Source organism: Diceros bicornis, chromosome 1 (assembly GCF_020826845.1).
Source record: "Diceros bicornis minor isolate mBicDic1 chromosome 1, mDicBic1.mat.cur, whole genome shotgun sequence".
In the NCBI taxonomy this organism is placed as follows: domain Eukaryota; kingdom Metazoa; phylum Chordata; class Mammalia; order Perissodactyla; family Rhinocerotidae; genus Diceros; species Diceros bicornis.
In genome coordinates this window covers 45,341,235-45,361,179 of record NC_080740.1, presented here as the reverse complement: position 1 = coordinate 45,361,179, position 19,945 = coordinate 45,341,235, and the positions used below count along the sequence as shown (strand labels likewise).

The window sequence follows — 19,945 nt, the reverse complement described above, 5'->3', positions numbered from 1 at the left end:
AGTCCATGCGTGGAAAAGGAGGATAATAAACCTGATGGGATACTTGAGAATACAAAGATGAAAGGGACTTGTAGAGTGTCACCAGCACCTAGCTCATAGGCTAGACATTTGAAAGAATAAATGTGCATTAAAATAAATATTAAATCTTTTCAGAATAAATGCATGTTTATGTCCAATTGATATAAGCGAGAAACATAACTATGCCTAGATGTATAAAATTCAAATTTATACTTTTAAAGGACTAATTTTCATTTTGGTCATTTATGCCTTTAAAAAGTATAGTCTGCTTTATATGACCCATGGGTTACAAAGTGTTCATGATGTTGAGACTTCAGCAAAAGGATGACCCATTTGCATCTTTTAGAGCTAAAACACCACCTTTATACTTGGCCCCTCACAACAGGATGTTGTCTAAACACAGACTTCCTTACAAAGAAACAATACACTTTGTAGTTTATATGAGAAGCATTCCTTAAGCCTTCATTCCAATATAAAGCAGCAGATTGGGCCCTGTAAACATGTGCATGTGTATATTCGCACGTGAGTTCTAGGCAGATATAAATACTCTGTGGCATTGTGAAGCGGCTTGTACATATAAAGAAAAATAGACACAAGCACACGTATTTAATTAGCACTGCTTGATGGAGACTGTTTAAAACCTCGCGGGGAGTAGAGCATTTATTTTGAACATTTTTAAATACCGAGGGCTTCTAGAAAAATAGGGCTGACTTATTGAGGCCCTTTGAAGTTGAAGATGGACTTTTCTTTACAGGATATTATTCCCACCGAGTGCTAATAATAATGATATCACTTAGATAAGAGGTCTGCTTGTGTGGTTTCTAGGAATAGTATCAGGCGATGTGAATAGTTTTATAGTGTGCAAGTTGCAACTTGAGTTTAGCCTTTGTGACAGCTTCAAATGGTAAGCCCACACAACCAAGGGTTAATTGCTTGTTTGGGGTCCCTTCCTTGTCGCCAGCCCCAGGTTTCCCTTTGTCCTGTTTTGAGACCACGAATTCGGCTCGGAGCATTCTGAGCAGGCTGGTGTGCCACGTCGGGCTGCGCAGCGTGGGTCGTGGTGGTAAACCCAGCAGGTCACGCAGACAGAAGCCTTTCATCAGAGGGACCTGCGCGTTGCTTTACGGAGCCGGGCAGCGCAGGCAGCCCTCTCGCCGCCAGAACCCCGGCCTGGCGCGCACGTCCCCCCTCCCCGGCCGGCCGCCCCCCGGGCCGCAGCCTCGTCCCTCGGCGAAGCTCCTTTATCCCGGGCGGCCGCGCTCGGCCCAGCCAATCAGACGCGAACGTTCCCAGCAGGCGCGGGCCAATCCGTGGCCAACATTTGCTGGAAACGCGAAACCCTTAGGGGAAAAGCAATAACAAAAGCCTTTCACTGCAGACAAATGTTAAGTGTCTGTGCAGACTTTTCCTGTTTTTAATTTTATTGCTGGAAGAATGGAGGGTTTGTTGTTTCTTTCATGTTTCCTTTCAAGCAATTTTAATTATACATTTGTGCTACATCAGGGACCCTGGAACGCAGTGATTCAGCCTATTGCGTCTAAAGCTAAAATGCAGTAACCTTCTGGCAATACACATATATTCCAGCACTGTAAATATAGCTGACATGCTAAAGAATTTTAAGCAGCTGCAAAGGTCTTTGACACCACACACAGTGCCCCAGAGAGCAGATGATGAGAAAACCAGCTCCGTCTTCCCCTTCGCCTCCTTTCCCACCCCCTCCCTTTTCCTGAAGGGATGTGCTCATAAAGAATCCTTTCCTCCAATTGTTCTGTCTTGTGCAAATTTTGACCAAATGCCTAATTACCATTGATTCTCATCTCAATAGGAATTTTTATACTCAATAGTTTAAAAAAAATTTCCTGAGGGAATTAAAACGGAATCAACAGTGATTTGAGGAAATGCTTGCTTTGCTTCATGCTAGCTCCCCCCTCCCCCATTGCTACAGTGAGTAAATTCAGCTGTCACCTAAGTAATAGCAATATAGACCATATGGGAACAATTTTTAAATCTCTTTTTAAGACTTTTTGAAAGAAATCCTTCCTCCCCCGCTGCTTGAGTCCCAACCATTCAAATATTTTACCTGCTGTTAAAACGTTCCCAAGGAAATGAGCCTTACCTTGTGAGGTGTCCCTTACCATGAAGGAGTTCAATACAGGTTTTCTGTAAAATTCAAAATGGCAGTGAGCAAGTGAGCAAACCAGCTAGAAATAGACTGAGTAATGTCCCTTGGTGTTTCCAAGAAAGAATAGGGGTTAGGTACAGCAAAGAAAACAAAGGCTCACTTAAATATTTCATTTCTTTACCCTAATATTTTATGTATGTCTCAAAATCTAGGTGCTTTTAATATATGCTTTAAAGGAGTGATTTAAAAAACAAATATGGCACTTGGCCCCTAAAGAAAGAAAGAGGATGTTATATTTTGTTTCCCTGTGACATTTGGTATACTAAGTGCACTTAAGTTTGGTAATTCACAGATGCAGTGCTAAATTAAATTGTCTGCAAAGCAGTTGGGAAAAGCAGAATGGCTTGCAGGAAACAAGTGTGTTGGTTTTGAGATTTTTTTTCTAATCCTCTGTGGCAAATGCTTACTAAAGTTGATTCTAAAGATAACCCCAAGAGCAAACCTATTGTGCACATTTATTTTTTTAAGAGGGCTATTTTAGGAGTCCTTAATATGAAACAAGACCAAGCAGTAAAACAGATACCATAGCAAGGCTGATTCTTGTCTCACAAAGCCAGAGAGGGGAGGAGTTGGAAAGAGAAATCATAGCTGATTGTCTGCTATCTGGAATCCAAGCCCCTGCTTTCCCTCTCTATACCTATTTTTTGTGCACCGGCGTAAGTTTTTTCTAAATAAAAATCGCCGTTAATTTACTTTGTTGAATTGGAAACAAAACTGATTCCTTTCAGTCACCGTCTGGTTTAAGCACTGGTAACTGTGGCTTAGTTTTTGTTGGCTGCTTGCCAAGCGAAAGCAATTATGTGTAATAATAGAAAAATTAAGAGGTGAGTGTTGCTGTTTTACAGCAGGACATGGCAAAAACCATTTCCTTCTGTCAGCAGTGTCTTGATTACACTCTCACACAAGCCTTACCCTTTTGTACCACACGCGCATGCGTACACGCACAAACACACAATTTCCTGTGGGTTTTCACTTGAGGTCACTGAAACCAGAAAGAGGAAGAGTCCAAACCACAACTTTTGAAAGCAAATGAGAATAGAACTTTGCTGGTAAAAATAATAATAATAATAATAATAATAATAATAATAATAATAATAATAAATGAACTGGAAATAGAGTAATGGGTGCTAACCATGGTCCTCCTTTGTTCCCCGCTTTTGCAGGTGTCCTAGTGGTCAATGTCACGTGGAGGAACAAAACGTACGTAGGGACCCTACTGGACTGCACCAAGCACGACTGGGCCCCTCCCAGGTATGCACAGGGCCTTTTATTTCAGGCTCTGTTTTCTCTCCTTGCTCCTCTTCGTCCCCCATCCTCTCTTTGCAAGGAAACTGTAGAGAGAGATTAATAATACATAAAAGTCTGCCTGTAATTGAAACCAAGCAAAAGAGAAATGAGCAATTCAGGACTGAACCCAGTGAAATGCAGATGCTGGATTTCTTTCTGTCAGGAGATCTCTAGTCCCTGCCCCTTCTCTCTCTCCTTTGTTTTCTTCTTTTCTCAAAATGGGCATTTGGACTGGATTTGAAGCTAGCTCCCTGAGCTGTTTTTCTTTGATTTTCTGAGGAAGACTAGAAGCCATTGGTAGCCTGCTCTTTTGCAGGTGTTGAAATTGTCTGTGGAAGAACAGGGGGTCTTTTCCTTCTCTGGGCCCAGCCCTCAAGCTTCTGGGGTGTTGACTGCTCTTGCTGCACTGTGTGCCTTGTGATCTTGCCTGGCTCTTTTGGGGATGCTCGTTTTGACGTCTGTTGCTTGCTTCCCTAGGTTCTGTGAGTCACCAACAAGCGACCTGGAGATGAGAGGGGGCCGGGGCCGAGGGAAGAGAGCGAGGTCTGCCGCAGCCGCCCCGGGCTCAGAGGCCAGCTTCGCAGAGTCCAGAGGGCTGCAGAACAAGAACAGAGGGGGGGCCAATGGGAAAGGGAGGCGGGGCAGCCTCAATGCCAGCGGGCGAAGGACACCCCCAAATTGTGCCGCTGAGGACATCAAAGCCAGCCCCTCCTCTACAAACAAAAGGAAAAACAAGCCTCCGATGGAGCTAGACCTCAACTCCAGCTCCGAAGACAATAAGCCCGGGAAGCGGGTCCGCACAAATTCTAGAAGCACTCCCACCACCCCTCAAGGGAAACCAGAGACTACTTTTTTGGACCAAGGCTGCTCTTCTCCAGTGTTAATCGATTGCCCCCACCCAAACTGCAACAAAAAGTACAAGCACATTAATGGCCTGAGGTACCACCAAGCTCATGCACACTTAGACCCGGAAAACAAGCTGGAGTTTGAACCTGACAGCGAGGACAAGATCTCGGACTGCGAGGAGGCACTGAGTAACGTGGCCCTCGAATGCAGTGAGCCAAGCACAAGTGTATCAACCTATGACCAGGTGAAGGCGCCCGCATCCCCTGGCTCGGGGAACCCCCCTGGGACCCCCAAGGGGAAGAGAGAGCTGATGAGCAATGGTCCAGGTTCTGTTATCGGATCTAAAGCTGGGAAGAATTCTGGTAAAAAGAAGGGCCTTAACAATGAACTGAATAACCTTCCGGTGATCTCCAACATGACGGCCGCGTTAGACAGTTGCTCGGCAGTGGATGGCAGTTTGGCTGCTGAAATGCCCAAACTGGAAGCAGAAGGATTAATTGACAAGAAAACTTTGGGAGATAAAGAAAAGGGCAAAAAAGCCAACAATTGCAAAATGGACAAAAACCTTTCGAAACTTAAAACTGCCCGGCCCATTGCCCCTGCCCCTGCCCCCACTCCCCCGCAACTAATCGCTATACCCACTGCAGCCTTTACCAGCACCACCACGGGGACAATACCCGGACTGCCCTCCCTCACGACGACTGTTGTTCAGGCCACACCAAAGAGTCCTCCATTAAAACCCATTCAACCAAAGCCCACAATTATGGGGGAGCCCATCACCGTGAACCCAGCTCTTGTGTCACTCAAAGACAAAAAGAAAAAGGAGAAGCGAAAGCTGAAGGACAAAGAAGGGAAAGAGACGGGAAGCCCGAAAATGGATGCTAAGCTGGGCAAACTAGAGGACGCCAAGGGGGCCGGCAAAGATTTATCTGGGCATTTTTTAAAGGACCATCTCAATAAGAATGAAGGGCTGGCTAATGGACTGTCGGAGTCTCAAGAGAGTCGAATGGCCAGTATCAAAGCCGAGGCTGATAAGGTTTACACTTTCACAGACAACGCCCCCAGCCCTTCCATAGGGAGCGCCTCCAGAATGGAATGCAGCACTTTGGTGAACGGGCAGGCGCCGATGGCCCCACTGCATGTGTTGACGCAAAATGGGGCAGAGAGTTCTGCAGCCAAGACTAGCAGCCCCGCCTATTCGGATATATCTGATGCTGCCGATGATGGTGGTTCAGACAGCAGGTCAGAGGGCATGAGGTCAAAGGCTAGTTCCCCATCAGATATCATTTCTAGTAAGGATGGTGTTGTAAAAGGGCATTCTTCAACTATAGCACAATCATCTCAAATGAAAGAGTCCCATTCTCCCTATTACCATGGCTACGATCCTTATTATTCTCCAAGTTACCTGCACCCTGGGCAGATCGGCGCCCCTACAGCTGGCAACACTGGGAGCATGCAGGGAATGAAGATCAAGAAGGAGTCTGAGGAAGATGCAGAAAAGAAAGACAAGGCAGAGCAGCTAGATGCCAAGAAAGTGGACCATAATTCCGCATCCTTACAGCCTCAGCACCAGTCGGTGATCACGCAGAGACACCCTGCCCTGGCTCAGTCACTTTATTATGGCCAGTATGCCTATGGGCTCTATATGGACCAGAAGTCGCTGATGGCCACCAGCCCTGCCTATAGACAGCAGTACGAGAAGTACTATGAGGACCAGAGGCTGGCAGAGCAGAAAATGGCCCAAACTGGGCGAGGAGACTGTGAAAGGAAAAGTGAGCTCCCCTTGAAAGAGCTGGGCAAGGAGGACAGTAAACAGAAAAACATGCCGTCGGCCACAATCTCAAAAGCTCCCTCCACTCCGGAGCCTAACAAAAACCATTCTAAACTAGGGCCGTCAGTGCCTAATAAAACTGAGGAGACAGGTAAATCGCAGCTTCTCTCCAATCACCAGCAGCAGCTTCAGGCCGACAGCTTCAAAGCTAAGCAGATGGAAAACCACCAGCTTATTAAGGAGGCTGTAGAAATGAAATCTGTCATGGACTCTATGAAGCAGACAGGTGTAGACCCAACCTCGAGATTTAAACAAGTAAGATTGTGGAGCGTGGCCCCCACAGGGAGAGAGCAGTCTGAGACTCGGACGGGTCTGGGCTTGATCTGGTTAGACTTCTTCACAGGAGATAAACCAAGGGTGTATTAGGGTTGATTCCTCTTCTCTTGAAAACTATTTTAAAAGATTCTCTCAGGAGTTATTGTATATCTTTAAAACGTGCATTATTCTCTATTTCCTTGTCATGTTGTGTAGTAAAAAGAACTGTGGACATGCATGTTCCATGCCATTGACTAACTGTGACTCTGACGAGGTCCCTTAATTTCTTACTGAGTCCAAAGTGAGGTAATTCTCACTCAGTGAGGCCGCTGAGTTCCCTTCTAACTCTGGATTCTGAGTCTGATCTCTAAGATATTTGTTCTTTTACATTTCCGAATTTCTCTTGGCATCTTCTAGGAATGTTAACACTGGGTCCTTAAATTCACATTTCCCACTCATCTTTTTAATAAAACTTGGGGCCCAGATGTCTTTCACGTGGTGTCTGAGATGCCTGGATTTCTGTTTTATACTCTGTGGTAAGTGCCCCAAACGGAGCTCAGTGCGGATCACTTGTGAGGAGAGTGAGGAGATCGGAGTGGACCGGCCTCGAGCAGTCATCCCAGAGGCCCGTGGTCAGCCAGCTTGAGGTTACATGTGCAGACACCTGAAGATCGGTCCCCGTGAAACCACACCTGTGCTAGCACTTTCTGTCATGGTTCAGACATCCTGACTCACTGCAGTCCCATGATTATCAATTCTGGTATCTCCTGTCACCCGTAACCCCCACTCCATTCCCATGCTTAGATGTCCCTGGTGAATCAGAGCAACAGATCCTTTCTTCATGCTCATTTCTGCCCCACAGTTGGGACCTATGGGATGGGGGTCACAAAGGCCATTTAGGATCCTCAGTTCCCCCACTTCTGGAGGCCTAAATCAGGCTGTGGTTTCCCAGGGCTGCATTAGAACTCTACAATTTGGGGGTTTTATAGATGCCGTTGTTTTCTAATAGAAAAGCCATAATGTGTGCTATTAATTTGAAATTGTGTTTTGCTTAGGATATTAGCACATAATGAGACAATATATTAAGCTTCAGCTGCAGTAGATGAAGAAAATGTATTAGGAAACCAAGAGGTTTTACCCCCTAAATGATGTTAATTGATAATACTTAAATTTACTATTATTAGCTTGAGTTAGAATTTTTAAAATTCTTTTTACCTATGTGAGATATTAAAAGGAAAATGAGGGTTAGATTAAATATGTCTGAGGATGTTATTTAATGTTGAGAAATGACATGAAGGACCCAGCTTTGAATTCCAGCAGACCTAAATTTGAAGCCCAACTCCACACTGGGCAGCAGTGGGACCCTGGTGTTACTGGAGCTTTAAAGTCTTTGGTTTTATCTTCTGTAAAAGAGATTAATAATAATACCTACCTCAGACATTATTACTTTGTGAGAGAAGGAGATAAAGCTCTTTGCACAGTGCAGGCATATAAGTAAATGTTAACTTAGTATCAGAGGTAATAGTAATAGTGCTGTCATGGTGAGTAATGGATTTTTCTTAAAAATTGACATTTTAAAAATCTTTTTTTAAAAATCAGGATCCAGATTCAAGGACATGGCATCATTATGTTTACCAGCCCAAATACCTGGATCAGCAAAAATCAGAAGAACTTGATAGAGAAAAGAAATTAAAAGAGGATAGTCCCAGGAAAACTCCCAATAAGGAGAGTGGTGTGCCCAGCCTTCCTGTATCGTTAACGAGCATTAAAGAGGAGCCCAAAGAGGCCAAGCGTCCTGATTCTCAATCCTTGGAGGAGAACAAGCTGAAAAATGATGATCGAAAGACGCCTGTGAACTGGAAGGACTCTCGGGGCACAAGAGTGGCTGTTTCCTCTCCCATGAGTCAGCATCAGTCCTACATACAGTACTTGCATGCTTATCCTTACCCACAGATGTATGACCCCAGCCACCCTGCATACCGGGCTGTTTCTCCCGTCCTAATGCACAGTTACCCTGGTACGTGTTGTGCGTTCTCACTATATTGGAGGGAAGAGGCTGTGTTCAAATATTAGCTGTTTAAAAACTCAGAATAAATTAGACTCTTTAAGAGTGACATTTGTTTTGCTTGCTTTTATGCTGCTTAAAACCCCAAAGATGAAACTGATTTAATATAAGCGTTTTTTTTTTTTTTTTAGAGGAAATGCCAAAAGTCCTCCGCTATAGTTTCCGTAGTCTCTGATGGTCGGCTGTAGCTGTTAGACTGACAGATACTGTATCGCCTATGAAAATATTCTAAGCACTTACTATCATAATTATTATAGTTACTGTTCCTTTCACTTAAGTGGACACATAAATGTATGAAATGGCTGTGAGCTCAATTCTGTTTATAACCTCCATTCATCAAGATGAATTAACTGGAGAAGAAAATTGGAGAACCTAGATACAGTTTAATGATGATGGAGCCCATTCTTAATGTGATCCCCTCTTTTAAGATCTCTGACTCTTATCCCAAATTTGTGTAATCCAAATGCTTTTTTTTTCAAGATGTAGCCCGTAACTTGATGTGGCATTCGTTGTTTGTCTGCAGGAGCCTATCTCTCTCCAGGATTTCATTATCCTGTTTATGGGAAGATGTCAGGGAGAGAAGAGGCAGAGAAGGTCAATACCAGCCCTAGCATCAACACGAAAACAACCACTGAATCTAAAGCACTGGATCTGCTCCAGCAGCATGCCAACCAGTACCGCAGCAAGTCTCCTGCTGTAAGCCTCCTTTTGTTGTTATTTAAAAGGACTGTGTTTTGGGGGAGAAGAAGGGGTCAAGCTAGAGAACACTCTTGAAATATAAATGGTTTTGGAACCCAGCTGTGATTTCAGGATGCTGTTTTATCCTAATCCATAAAGAATGGAATGTTCAAAAGTAAGATGCTTTCACATATGAGGAAAAACAATTATTAAAGCATGTATGGTGGTAGCAAACTTTTCTTATTAAATTTACTATACCTTCCCTACCCCGGAGGATGCTTGTTAGGTGGACATTTGAATTCATAGGAACCAACTTTTGGTGTGAAATATTTTTGATGTAAGATGTTTTGATGCACTCGTGTGCCAGGGTGAGTCACTTGGCTAAGGAGTGGTGGCTGCGTCTGCTCTTTTTTGACCTTGACTCATTGTCATGTCCCTATAACTCTGCTGAATTAACGCAAACGTGTCTTTGTGAAAGATGCCCCCCACCCCTAAAAGGGCAACTGCTAGTCCTAGAGACTGTTGTGAAGATAGACAAAAGAAAGGATGTGGTAGTTCTTCGCTAGAAAAGAGAAATTTCGAGTAAATTAAAATATAGGGTCTGTGATGTGAATGAGTCCACCAGAGGCGATAAAGAAACTGGAAAAGATGATTTCTGAATCTTCTTCTCTGAGTACTCCTAGTGCAAAGATTTTTTTCAAGTGAGAAGGAGAACTTTAGCGAGAGATTGGTTAAGTTCTAGTGGGTAGAAATGTATAGGAAACACACCATCTTTAACCAAACTATGATTTGGGAGAACTGGAGCTTTTCTATGAATATTCAAAAACTGAGAGATTCTGGAATGCTTCCAAGGGCATAGAGCAATGATTTCCTGTGCTTGATATTGGCATGTAATATTGGGATGTGTATTTTCAGTGAACTAAAATAGATAGAGATATATTTAAAATTATGAGGCAGATTCTCCCCACAAAATGTAAATAACATAAAAGGGTAGTTAGAGAACTTAACTTTAAAGAAAATCTCCACACCTACTTTTTTCCATATATACAAGTTGTCTCTGAGAAGAAATTGGGTAGAGCCTAAACCTGCCATTGTGATTGAATATAGAGAGAAGTCCTCTTATTTCAGTCATTTGAGGAAAATCTTGATGCCACTTGGTTTACTTTGGAGTGAGCAGTTCTTGAGTGTTGGCTTAATTCCACCTGAAACTAATGCATGCCTTTTGAATTTTAACTATCCATGTATCTACTTTTTAGTCATTAACACACATTGCTGAAAAGACAACGGTGGTTTAGTACTCCCGCTAGTTGTTTATCAGAGGTTAAGGGGGGACTTTCTCTTTTCTGTTGCAGCCTGTGGAGAAGGCTACAGCTGAGCGAGAACGGGAAGCAGAAAGGGAACGGGATCGCCACTCCCCCTTCGGCCAGCGGCACCTCCATACGCACCACCACACCCACGTTGGCATGGGTTACCCACTCATCCCTGGTCAATATGACCCTTTTCAAGGTCAGCAGCTCTATTGTTGTTGTGCCTTTGTTCATTCTGCTTTGGAAAATGGTTGCCAAAACTGCCTTTCGAGTCTTAAAAATATTGAGCTTTGAGTTAACATTAACTCTGGGGAGTGTTTTTAATACTTACTTCCTAGAATTTCCTAGTGACACAGCTAAGGTTATTCTTACATCCTTGTATTCTATTGAGACATGAAATGGCTACCACTTAATAATTGTCAGTGGTTGATGTTATCAGCAGCTTACTGTTATCTCACAGACTGAGGATGGCGGCCAGTGTCTCGGGCACTGAATATAACAATCAGAAGATTAGACAGCTACCTCAGGGAAATTGTGGAAAAAACGGAGGGATGGTGGGAGGCTTCGGTGAACTTGTCCTGATTTCTGCAGGCCTTCGAAGTTGCTGTTTTCCCTTGGAAGTAATGGGAGTAACATGATCAGATTTAATACTTTTTATAACCTAATTCAGGGACTCTTCACAGCCTTTCACTGCTGAGACTCTTTCACTAAAGATGGAGAAACATTTTGAAAAAGCCACAGAATCCACATGATTGAGCCTTCAATTCATGGTGTTTTAGCTGAGCATGTGCCATTTGTCCCAGCTCTTGTAACCTCACAAGGGTTGGGTGGTGTCACCATCTCTACCAACAGATCTGTTTGCTAGGATCTTGCTGTCTTAGCTCAGGCTGCCGTAACAAAATACCACAGACTACATGGCTTTAAACAACAGAAATTTATTTTCTCTTAGTTCTGGAGGCTGGGAGTCTGAGATCAGGGTGCCAGCATGGTTGGTTTCTGGTGAGAGCTCTCTTCCTGGCTTGTAGGTGGCCACCATCTTGCTGTGTCTTCATATGACCTCTTCTCTGTGTGCATGGGGAGGGAGAGGGGTGGGAGAGGGAGAGAGAAAGAGAGCTAGTCTCTGATGTCTTGTCGTATAAGGACACTAATCCTGTTGGATCAGGGCCCTACCCTAATGACTTCATTTAGCCTTAATTACTTCCTTATAGGTCCTGTCTCCAAATACAGTCACATTAGGGGTTAGGACTTCCATATAGGAATCTTGCAAGGACACAATTCAGTCCATAGCACTTGCCAAGTTGCCTCTTACTCTGCTGTGTGAATATAAGATATGTTTGAAGGTACTTCCAGAAGTGGGAAGTGCTATGGGAAGTGCTATACAAATGTGAAGCGTCATTTTTATTTATTCAACTCACGTTACTTGGTGTCAACTAGTGGTGTTAAAAGAGAACATAAAGGACATAGAAGGAGAGAGTAGTCTTCTCTAGGTTTGCATTTATTTCCTCTATTTTTTCCAAGATTGTTTTTTATAGAATTAAAATAATTTCCTATTAAGCAGCTTCATGCCGTTTGCAGCTATTATATTCTCTGACTGCATCCTTTCTCTTGCAGGGTAGAAGTTAAGACTATTTCTAAGTTCGAGTCACTGATTCCATGTACCTTGTGGGATGCATTGTGTTCAATCACTGGGGAAAATGTTAAAGTGATAAAAGTTATTATGAAAGTATTGTATTCTAAGCAAATAGCATGTCGCTTCTATAATTCACTGTGACTTTTGATTCCTGTTGTTACCTGGTACCTATTATTTCTCCTGAGCTTCCTATTCAGGAATGCGTGCAAACCATTTAGCACCATGCAGAGCCAGAGAGATGGAATGCCGTATTCTCTTTGAATAGCTATTAAGAAAACTGCAGAGTATTCGATAAAGGGATAGATATTGGTTAGACCAAGCGGTTTGTACTCTGTCCTGCTGCATGAAACATTTCATATGTGTGTTTAGGAAAGGACAAATTGCTGCTGTTGAGTCTGCAGCCATTTACCCCTGGGCCTGTATCTACTCTTCTCTTTCTGCATGTCACAGAAACCCTGCATTTTTTCCCCGTTAGGCTTGACCTCTGCTGCCCTCGTTGCCTCTCAGCAGGTGGCTGCCCAAGCATCTGCGTCAGGAATGTTTCCTACACAAAGAAGGTAAATACCCTCTACATTTTGATTCAGTTTTCTAGATGCAGACATCGTAATGGGTGGGAGGAAGCAAGTGTAGGCTTTTTAGACCAAAAACTTAGCCCCTCAGGGTTTTATATTATTGTAATGAATGTGCTTTTATGCCACTGTGTCTCACGTGTAGTTTATATTCCACGAGCTTCATTTCTGTGGCTGTAATGGCGATGAGTAATTAACTGATCAGTGTTTTAAACAGGTGAAAGTTTCCTAGGTTATCCTCACAGCTTTGTTAAAATAATTCACCATGACTCCCCTGTCTTTATTATGTTTAAAAATGAAGTCACAGTGGAGAAATTTATTTTCATAATGCTAAGGGTAATATTGATTCTTTGATATTTTTAATTATCCCTCAAGTTGTTTTAAAAAGGAAAATAATTTATTTTTCACCCTGTATATCATTACCCTTGTGTTCATTCACTTTCTTTGGAGTTGAATTCCATGAATTGAGTAGAATTAAAATAAGTCTATCTAACAATCTTATGGTTTTCATATTTTCAATGTCAAATGTGGCTAGAACCCTATGCTAAGGTTTTCTTTTCTTTTGCAGAGAATAACAAGATTGGAAATGTACGTTGTCATGTGACTGGATCACATGGGGAAGCGCTTTATACAGACATCAGTTCCATGGTGTTAATTTGAAATGCCTTAATGGCAGGCAAAAACCAGTCATTTCATTTTTGTAAATTACAGATTTTATCGCAGAGTAACAAATGTTGCTGTAATTAAACTTCTGTTTTATATATATATATACGTATACATATATGTATATATACATATATATATATTCTTTACTTTTTGTATCAGTAACCAGGCTCGCACACACAGGGTCTGCTGCCAAGTTGCAAACCACTCAGTAAAGGAAATAAAAAATATATTTGTCATGTTGAAAAGTGTTAGCCACAAAAGGCTGCTTACTTTCTTTTCCTTTTCCTTTTCAATTGTAAATAAATACCGTTATGTATCAGTGTGCCTGAACCTTGCATATCCTTCATATATATTTCCCATAAGCCCCTCAGAAAGGCTAACTGTGATGATGACACTTGGTACAATTTAGATGTCTATTTGGTGGCTCCTGTTAACGACGCATCAGTGTAAAATGTTCATGTAGTCACTGTTTGTACTTGTGTATTGTGGAAAAAATACTTTTGGAAGGCATGGGGTTGCCAGTACCACAAAAACTGTGTTGTATATAATGTAAAGATTAAAATGGGGAAATAATGAGCATCTGTGAATAATGAGGTGTCATTTTTTGATAATCTTGAATGGCAAATAACCCAACAGCCTGCATACCAGAGACATCTGTGATTCTTCTATTACTTGAATAGTCCTGCAGTCCTTTTTTTTTTTTTTTTAATGTTTACAATTACCCAGTTTTAGAAGAGAGAGACTTTAACGCCATTGCCTGGTTACCTGTTTTATGCTGTAATCTAGTTTATTTTATGTAAAATGTATATTGAATGCTTTCCTTTTTTATACCTGCCTTAAATAATTTGGCAATCAGAATTAAAAAGGTTTTTTTTTTATAATGGCTTCTTGTCTGTCTCATATTATTTCTAGTTGGCTGATAGTGATTTTAATTTTCAAAGAAAGGTTTCTTAATATTGTCAGTGTCCAATGTGAAAGATACAGTACACAGATACTAACTTATATGATGCACAAGAGCCAAATAGGATATTTAATTCAGTGGATATATGCATATTTACTGAGTATTTACTCCAAACATGGAGCATGATATCACTATAGATTGGTAGATACAGGTTCTGTGATATGGAATGATACTCCAAAGATGTCAATCATTCCTTCAAACAAATACTTACTGAGCACCTACTTTATCCCAGGCACTGTATGGGTGCGAGATAAAGCAGACAGAAATTCCTGTCCTCACAGAGTTTGCATTTTTAAGTAGGTGGGGTAAACATAATAAAATATCTAAGTGATGTGCAGACTGTGTTAGATAGTTGATAGATGCTATGGAGAAAAATAAAGTGTGGAAGTTTGTGACTAAATAGAGTGGTAGGGAAGGCCTTGCTAAAGGAGATGAGGGAACGGCCCATGCACGTATCCAGGGGGAAAGCCCTGCGGTGAGATAGAAAAGCAAGTGCGCAAGCCCTGATGTGGGACTGTGCTGCGTGTGTTTGGACTGGTTGATTTCAATGCTTCCTTCCAGCTGTAAGTTTTTATGATTTTACTATAATTACTAATGACAGTTCTATCACTTGGTTTTCTAAAAAGTTCTTTGACAGAATTTGTCTTGATATATTTTGGTTAGTTCTCCTACTTAGAGGCCTTTGCTTCACAAATGAAGAGGTTTTTGCAATCAAAACGAAATGTTTCCTCTGCTTTTGGAAAACTGCTGTAAAGTGTTGCCTCTGCTGCGTGCCTTATAGGTCTAGTCCGTGTTCTAAATAGATTGCAGTAGGAGGAGATTTTTCTTCTAGTTTTCAGTTTGTTTTTCTTTTGAATGTCGTCCATGTTATCATTTATAAAAACATTGTTTATGGTGTTTATTCCTCCACATAAGAGTATTTCACATATTTTTCATCATTTTTTTAAGTTATCAAATTTTTCCAGTTCTTAGACCACATTTTTTAAAAATTTATTTTATTGAGGTCATATTAGCTTATAACATTGTGTAAATTTCAGGTGTACATTATCGTATTTCAGTTTCTACTTAGACTGCATCGTGTTCACCACCAATAATCTAGTTTTTATCTGTCACCGTACATATGTGCCTCTTTACCCCTTTTGCCCTCCTCCCACTCCCTTCCCCTCTGGAAACCACCAATCTGTTCTCCTTATCTCTGTGTTTCTTTGTTTGTCTTCCACATATGAGTGAAATCATATGGTATTTGTCTTTCTCTGACTTATTTCGCTTAGCATAAAACCTTCAGGGTTCATCCAGGTTGTTGCAAATGGCACCATTTTGTCCTTTTTATGGCTGAGTAGTAGTCCATTGTATAAATATACCACATCATCTTTATCCAGTCACCTGTTAATGGGCGCTTGGGTTGCTTCTGCTATTGTGAATATTGCTGCGATGAACATAGGGATGCATATACCTTTTTGAATTCTTGATTTCATGTTCTTTGGATAAATACCCAGTAGTGGAATAGCTGGATCATGTGGTATTTCTATTTTTAATTTTTTGTACTGTTTTCCATGGTGGCTGCACCACTTTGCATTCCCACCAGCAGTGTATGTGAGTTCCGTTTTCTCCACATCCTCTCCAACACTTGTTATTTCTTGTCTTGTTAATTTAGCCATTCTCACCCGCGTAAGGTGATATCTCATTGTAGTTTTGATTTGCATTTCCCTAATAATGAGTGATGTTGAACATCTTTTTATGTGCCTGTTGGCCCTTAGACCACACATCTTGATGTATCTTTGAGGACTTGATGTAATTTGTCTTATACCAGTTAAACAAGTATGTTTCCTCTGTTCAGAATATGGTTTAAAGTATGTCTGTTGGTTGCCTACATGCTACTCCAGTTCTGGAACTGACCGAACAATTCAGTTGTCGAAACGCAGGAGCAGAACTAAGGTCAACTTCCATCTTCACCAGTTGAATTATCATGTTCCTCTTGGTGGCTAGGCGATAGCGTGGATTCCTGATGATTTTCCTGCTTTTAGTAATACGTATTTTTTTAAAATCATATGAAAGTCAGTCTTGCCTTTCAGCTGCAAAATGACTGGATGTATGCTTATTACATACCAGGCTTTTAATCACTTCTAGTTAGGTGCCTAAATAGATAGAGTATAAATAGGACATCAGACCATACTTAACTCTGCTACTGTAATAAACAAGAGTGCTGGTAAATCCAGAGAGGTATAGGACTAAAAGCACAGTGCAATTGGAATAGTCTCTCCCCCTAGGCTTTTACTGGAACATTATTCTTGACTGGTTTACGTTAATCACTAAATGAAGTTTTGTTTCTTCCCCTTAACTGTTGCAGTGTTGTCTTTGCTGATGACAACGTGAATTGCCAAAGGCCAGAGCTTGTTTATATTGTGTGTGCCATTTCTCTAGCTGAGTACATAGTCGGTACTGAATGGTAAATTAAAGATTCCCCAAAGACAAGCATACTTGGCTCTGTTATATTACTATGATGAATCTGCCATTAATACGGTTCTAATTGTTTTACTTTTATAGACATAAAATCAGTCCCCTTAGTGACTAATAATAGAGTTTATTGATTTTACTAAACATTATTCATTCCAGGCCTGCTCATGTCAGCTTGTCCTGAACATATGCAAAAAGCCTGCAGTGCTGACACAGTGCAAATTAACTTCATGGAGAAATGAGAATGAAGAGTTGTTTACAGCTGTGGTCCCATCGAATGCAGAATATTAAAAACAAGGTAATAGGCTCCATATAGAACCATTTGTTCCTAGATTAGGGTCTCAGATGGCTTTTTCATGGAAACTTGCCATTGATGTTCAGCCCAGGTCATTAACACTTAGAGGAGTAAAAAGGCTGGCCTTATATCGTCACGCTGGCTGTGACCCTGATTTAGTGTGGTTTCAGCCCAAAGGTCTCAGAGTAACCAGAATGAATAGCTCTGATTGATACAGGATAAAACAGCAGTTTAAATGATAATTGCTGGCCATTTCATTCCTTCCCTGACTCTGAAAAAGAGACAAGACAGGCAAAGCCATTTATTATTGTTTTTGTCACTAACCACAGTCATCCATTCCCTGCTTCCTGCAGAAGGCTGAGTCATACATGTTGTTTACTTTCAGTTCACTTTGGGAGAGAAAACAAAGTGAAGCCCACTGTTAGCAGTGCTTCTGTTGTGGATTCTTTTCTATTTTTCTGAACAAAATCATTCTGTAAAGTAGGAGTTCCCAACCTATTGACATTTTGGACTGGAAAATTCTTTGTTAGGGGGCTGTCCTCTGCATTGTAGGATGTTAAGCTGGCCTCGACCCCCCAGATGCCAGTAGCAACTTCCAACCACACCCCCCACCCCAAGTTGTGACAACTAACTGGTCATAGGACATTCAGATCCCCTGCCTCGCCCCTGTCCCACAGATAGACTGAGTTCTCTTGTTCCTTGTTTGTTTAGAAGCTATAAAAGCCATCAGTGGCTCCTGGTGACACCGTGAAAATATGATGGAGATGTTCATTTGCTCAATATGGATAAAGGTGGACGAGATCTTCTAGCTTTTTAAAGAGAATTGGATGATGCAGATTTTAATGTAATAGTAGTTTTTATAGATTGAAAATGAATTCAATCTAAAAACCATATCTGAGGGCTGAATTCAGCTTACAGCACATCAATTAAGAACATGGGCTTTATATAGGTTGTTAAAAATCCTCACACTAGCTCTTTAGGTTGCATCTTATTTTCCCCTAGAATGAACACTTCCAAGATGTAAAAACGAGTAATTCAGTCTGCCAGAATTTCCTTCAGATTTCCTTCCCATGGGGATGCCATTCCTTTCACGTATAGGAATAAACTTTGGGAGCTTCTCAGATGCACTATATATTTCAGTGAAAAAAAGGTTTTTTTCACTGAGACATTTGAAAATAAAATGAAAGGATACATGACAAACTTGGAGACTCAGAGAATATAAAGCTCTCCAGGGCCATCATGAACACGAGACACTGACAATGTCCATGAGCGTGTGCAGGCTCAGAGTCCAGGTTTATGGCCTGATGAGACTGTGGCCGGGCCCTGACCTGCCTGTTGTCATCTTGCTCTACATGGATCGGCAAGTGGGTTCAGGTGGGACAGAACTCCTTCCCTGAGTCCGTAATGGAAATGGCTGATTACTGCAGCTCTCTCCAGCTAAGCGTGGGTGAGACCTTGTAACCTTCCCAGCCCCGCTGTCCAGGCAGCTTCTGAAAATAGATGGAAGTTGACGTGCAAAATGAAGCCTGTTTGACATCCCTGCAAGAAATTGAGTTCTTGAGGAATGGAGTCATGACCTTGGATCTTTCAAGGGCATCAGAACCCCTTCATTTTCAAACCAGGAGACTTAACATGTCACTACACTTCCCACTATTAGAAAGGTTGAAAGTTATTTTATTTACCCTCAGCATTTTAAAGCAACCGTTATTCCTTTAGTCAGAAAAGTTAGGGAACCAGAATTGTTATTTGTTGACTCATCTTTCTACTGATTTCTGGAGGTGTTTTCTTTTTTTTTTTTACTTTACTTGGTCATCAGCTGCTCTTACTCTCCTGCCTTCCTCTTATAAGGATCCTTCATGAAATTGGTCCACCCAGCTAATCCAGGATAATCTCTTCAATTCAAGGTCAGCTGACTATCGATCTTAATTCCGTCTGCAGTCTTAATTTCCCTTTACCATGTACCCTAACGTATTCACAGGTACTAGGGATTAGGAAGTGGACAGACATCTTTGGAGAGTCATTATTCTGCCTACCACACCACCCAACACAATTTCCTTTTTGCCTGGATAATAACACAATAATAGCAGCAGCTAGCATTTATATAGTATTTATTATGCACTAGACACTATTTCTAAACACTTCACATGTAACAACTCATTTAATTCTCATGACAACCCAATTACTATCCCCATTTTAGAGTTGAGAAAATTGAGGCACAGAGGTAAAGTAATTTGCCTGAGTTCACAGTGCTGTATAAGTGATGGGGCAGGCTTCGTAACCATGATGCTTCATACCGCTTCAGAAAAGGGATCATGAATTCCCTGGGCAATTAAAAAGACCCAGCCAGCTTTCCTTTGCTAAAGTATTTATTACTTTGAGAGGAGAAAATGAGGGAAATACAGTCTGTGTCTCTAGTTTTCTATGAGACCGAATCCCTGTGCAGTCTTTCCTGGAGCTGGGCATTAACCCAGACCCAGGATCTTGAGAGCCTGGAGGGTCTTCAGCACATGGCTGGCAGAAATTGCTGGACGTTTTACTTTTTTTCTGGTTGTCATGGTGGTCCTTGCCACCTTTAATACTCTACCGTATACATTGGATAACTAGAAGCTCAGAATACGAGCTGGGCTTGGTGGGAACTTGGTGGTGCTTGGGTGTCAGAGGCTGACGGGGAAAGTTGATGCTTTTGTGATTCTGGAAGAGACCATCATGGAGTCTGACAAAAGATCATTCCTAAAGTTCTGACAAAGGGTCTCAAATTTGGATTTTTAATTATCTCTAAATGATGTTATACTTATTGTCCCAGAGGACTTCTGAAAAGATTATAAAAGGAAGAGGTTCAAACCACAACTTTAAACTCATTTCCCATAAACAGATCCTTTTCTAGTGCATTTTGTGTGCACT

General features: G+C 41.6%; 1 protein-coding gene across 5 annotated transcripts in view; it reads left to right on the top strand.

The window, feature by feature from the left end:
- ZNF608 (zinc finger protein 608) overlaps positions 1-14,217 on the top strand; it is a 101,771-nt gene extending 87,554 nt beyond the window's left edge. For 4 of the 5 annotated variants that reach the window (XM_058539617.1, XM_058539584.1, XM_058539592.1 and 1 more), the window contains 7 exons: positions 3,364-3,451; positions 3,965-6,419; positions 8,019-8,436; positions 9,008-9,180; positions 10,515-10,668; positions 12,575-12,656; positions 13,237-14,217. In XM_058539617.1, coding sequence (XP_058395600.1) covers positions 3,364-3,451; positions 3,965-6,419; positions 8,019-8,436; positions 9,008-9,180; positions 10,515-10,668; positions 12,575-12,656; positions 13,237-13,243 — 3,377 coding nt within the window. In that variant the 3' untranslated portion in view covers positions 13,244-14,217. Of the gene's footprint in view, positions 1-3,363; positions 3,452-3,964; positions 6,420-8,018; positions 8,437-9,007; positions 9,181-10,514; positions 10,669-12,574; positions 12,661-13,236 lie in introns of those variants that run through there. The other variant, XM_058539608.1, reaches the window with a different exon arrangement.
- The last annotated feature ends 5,728 nt before the right edge of the window (positions 14,218-19,945 follow it).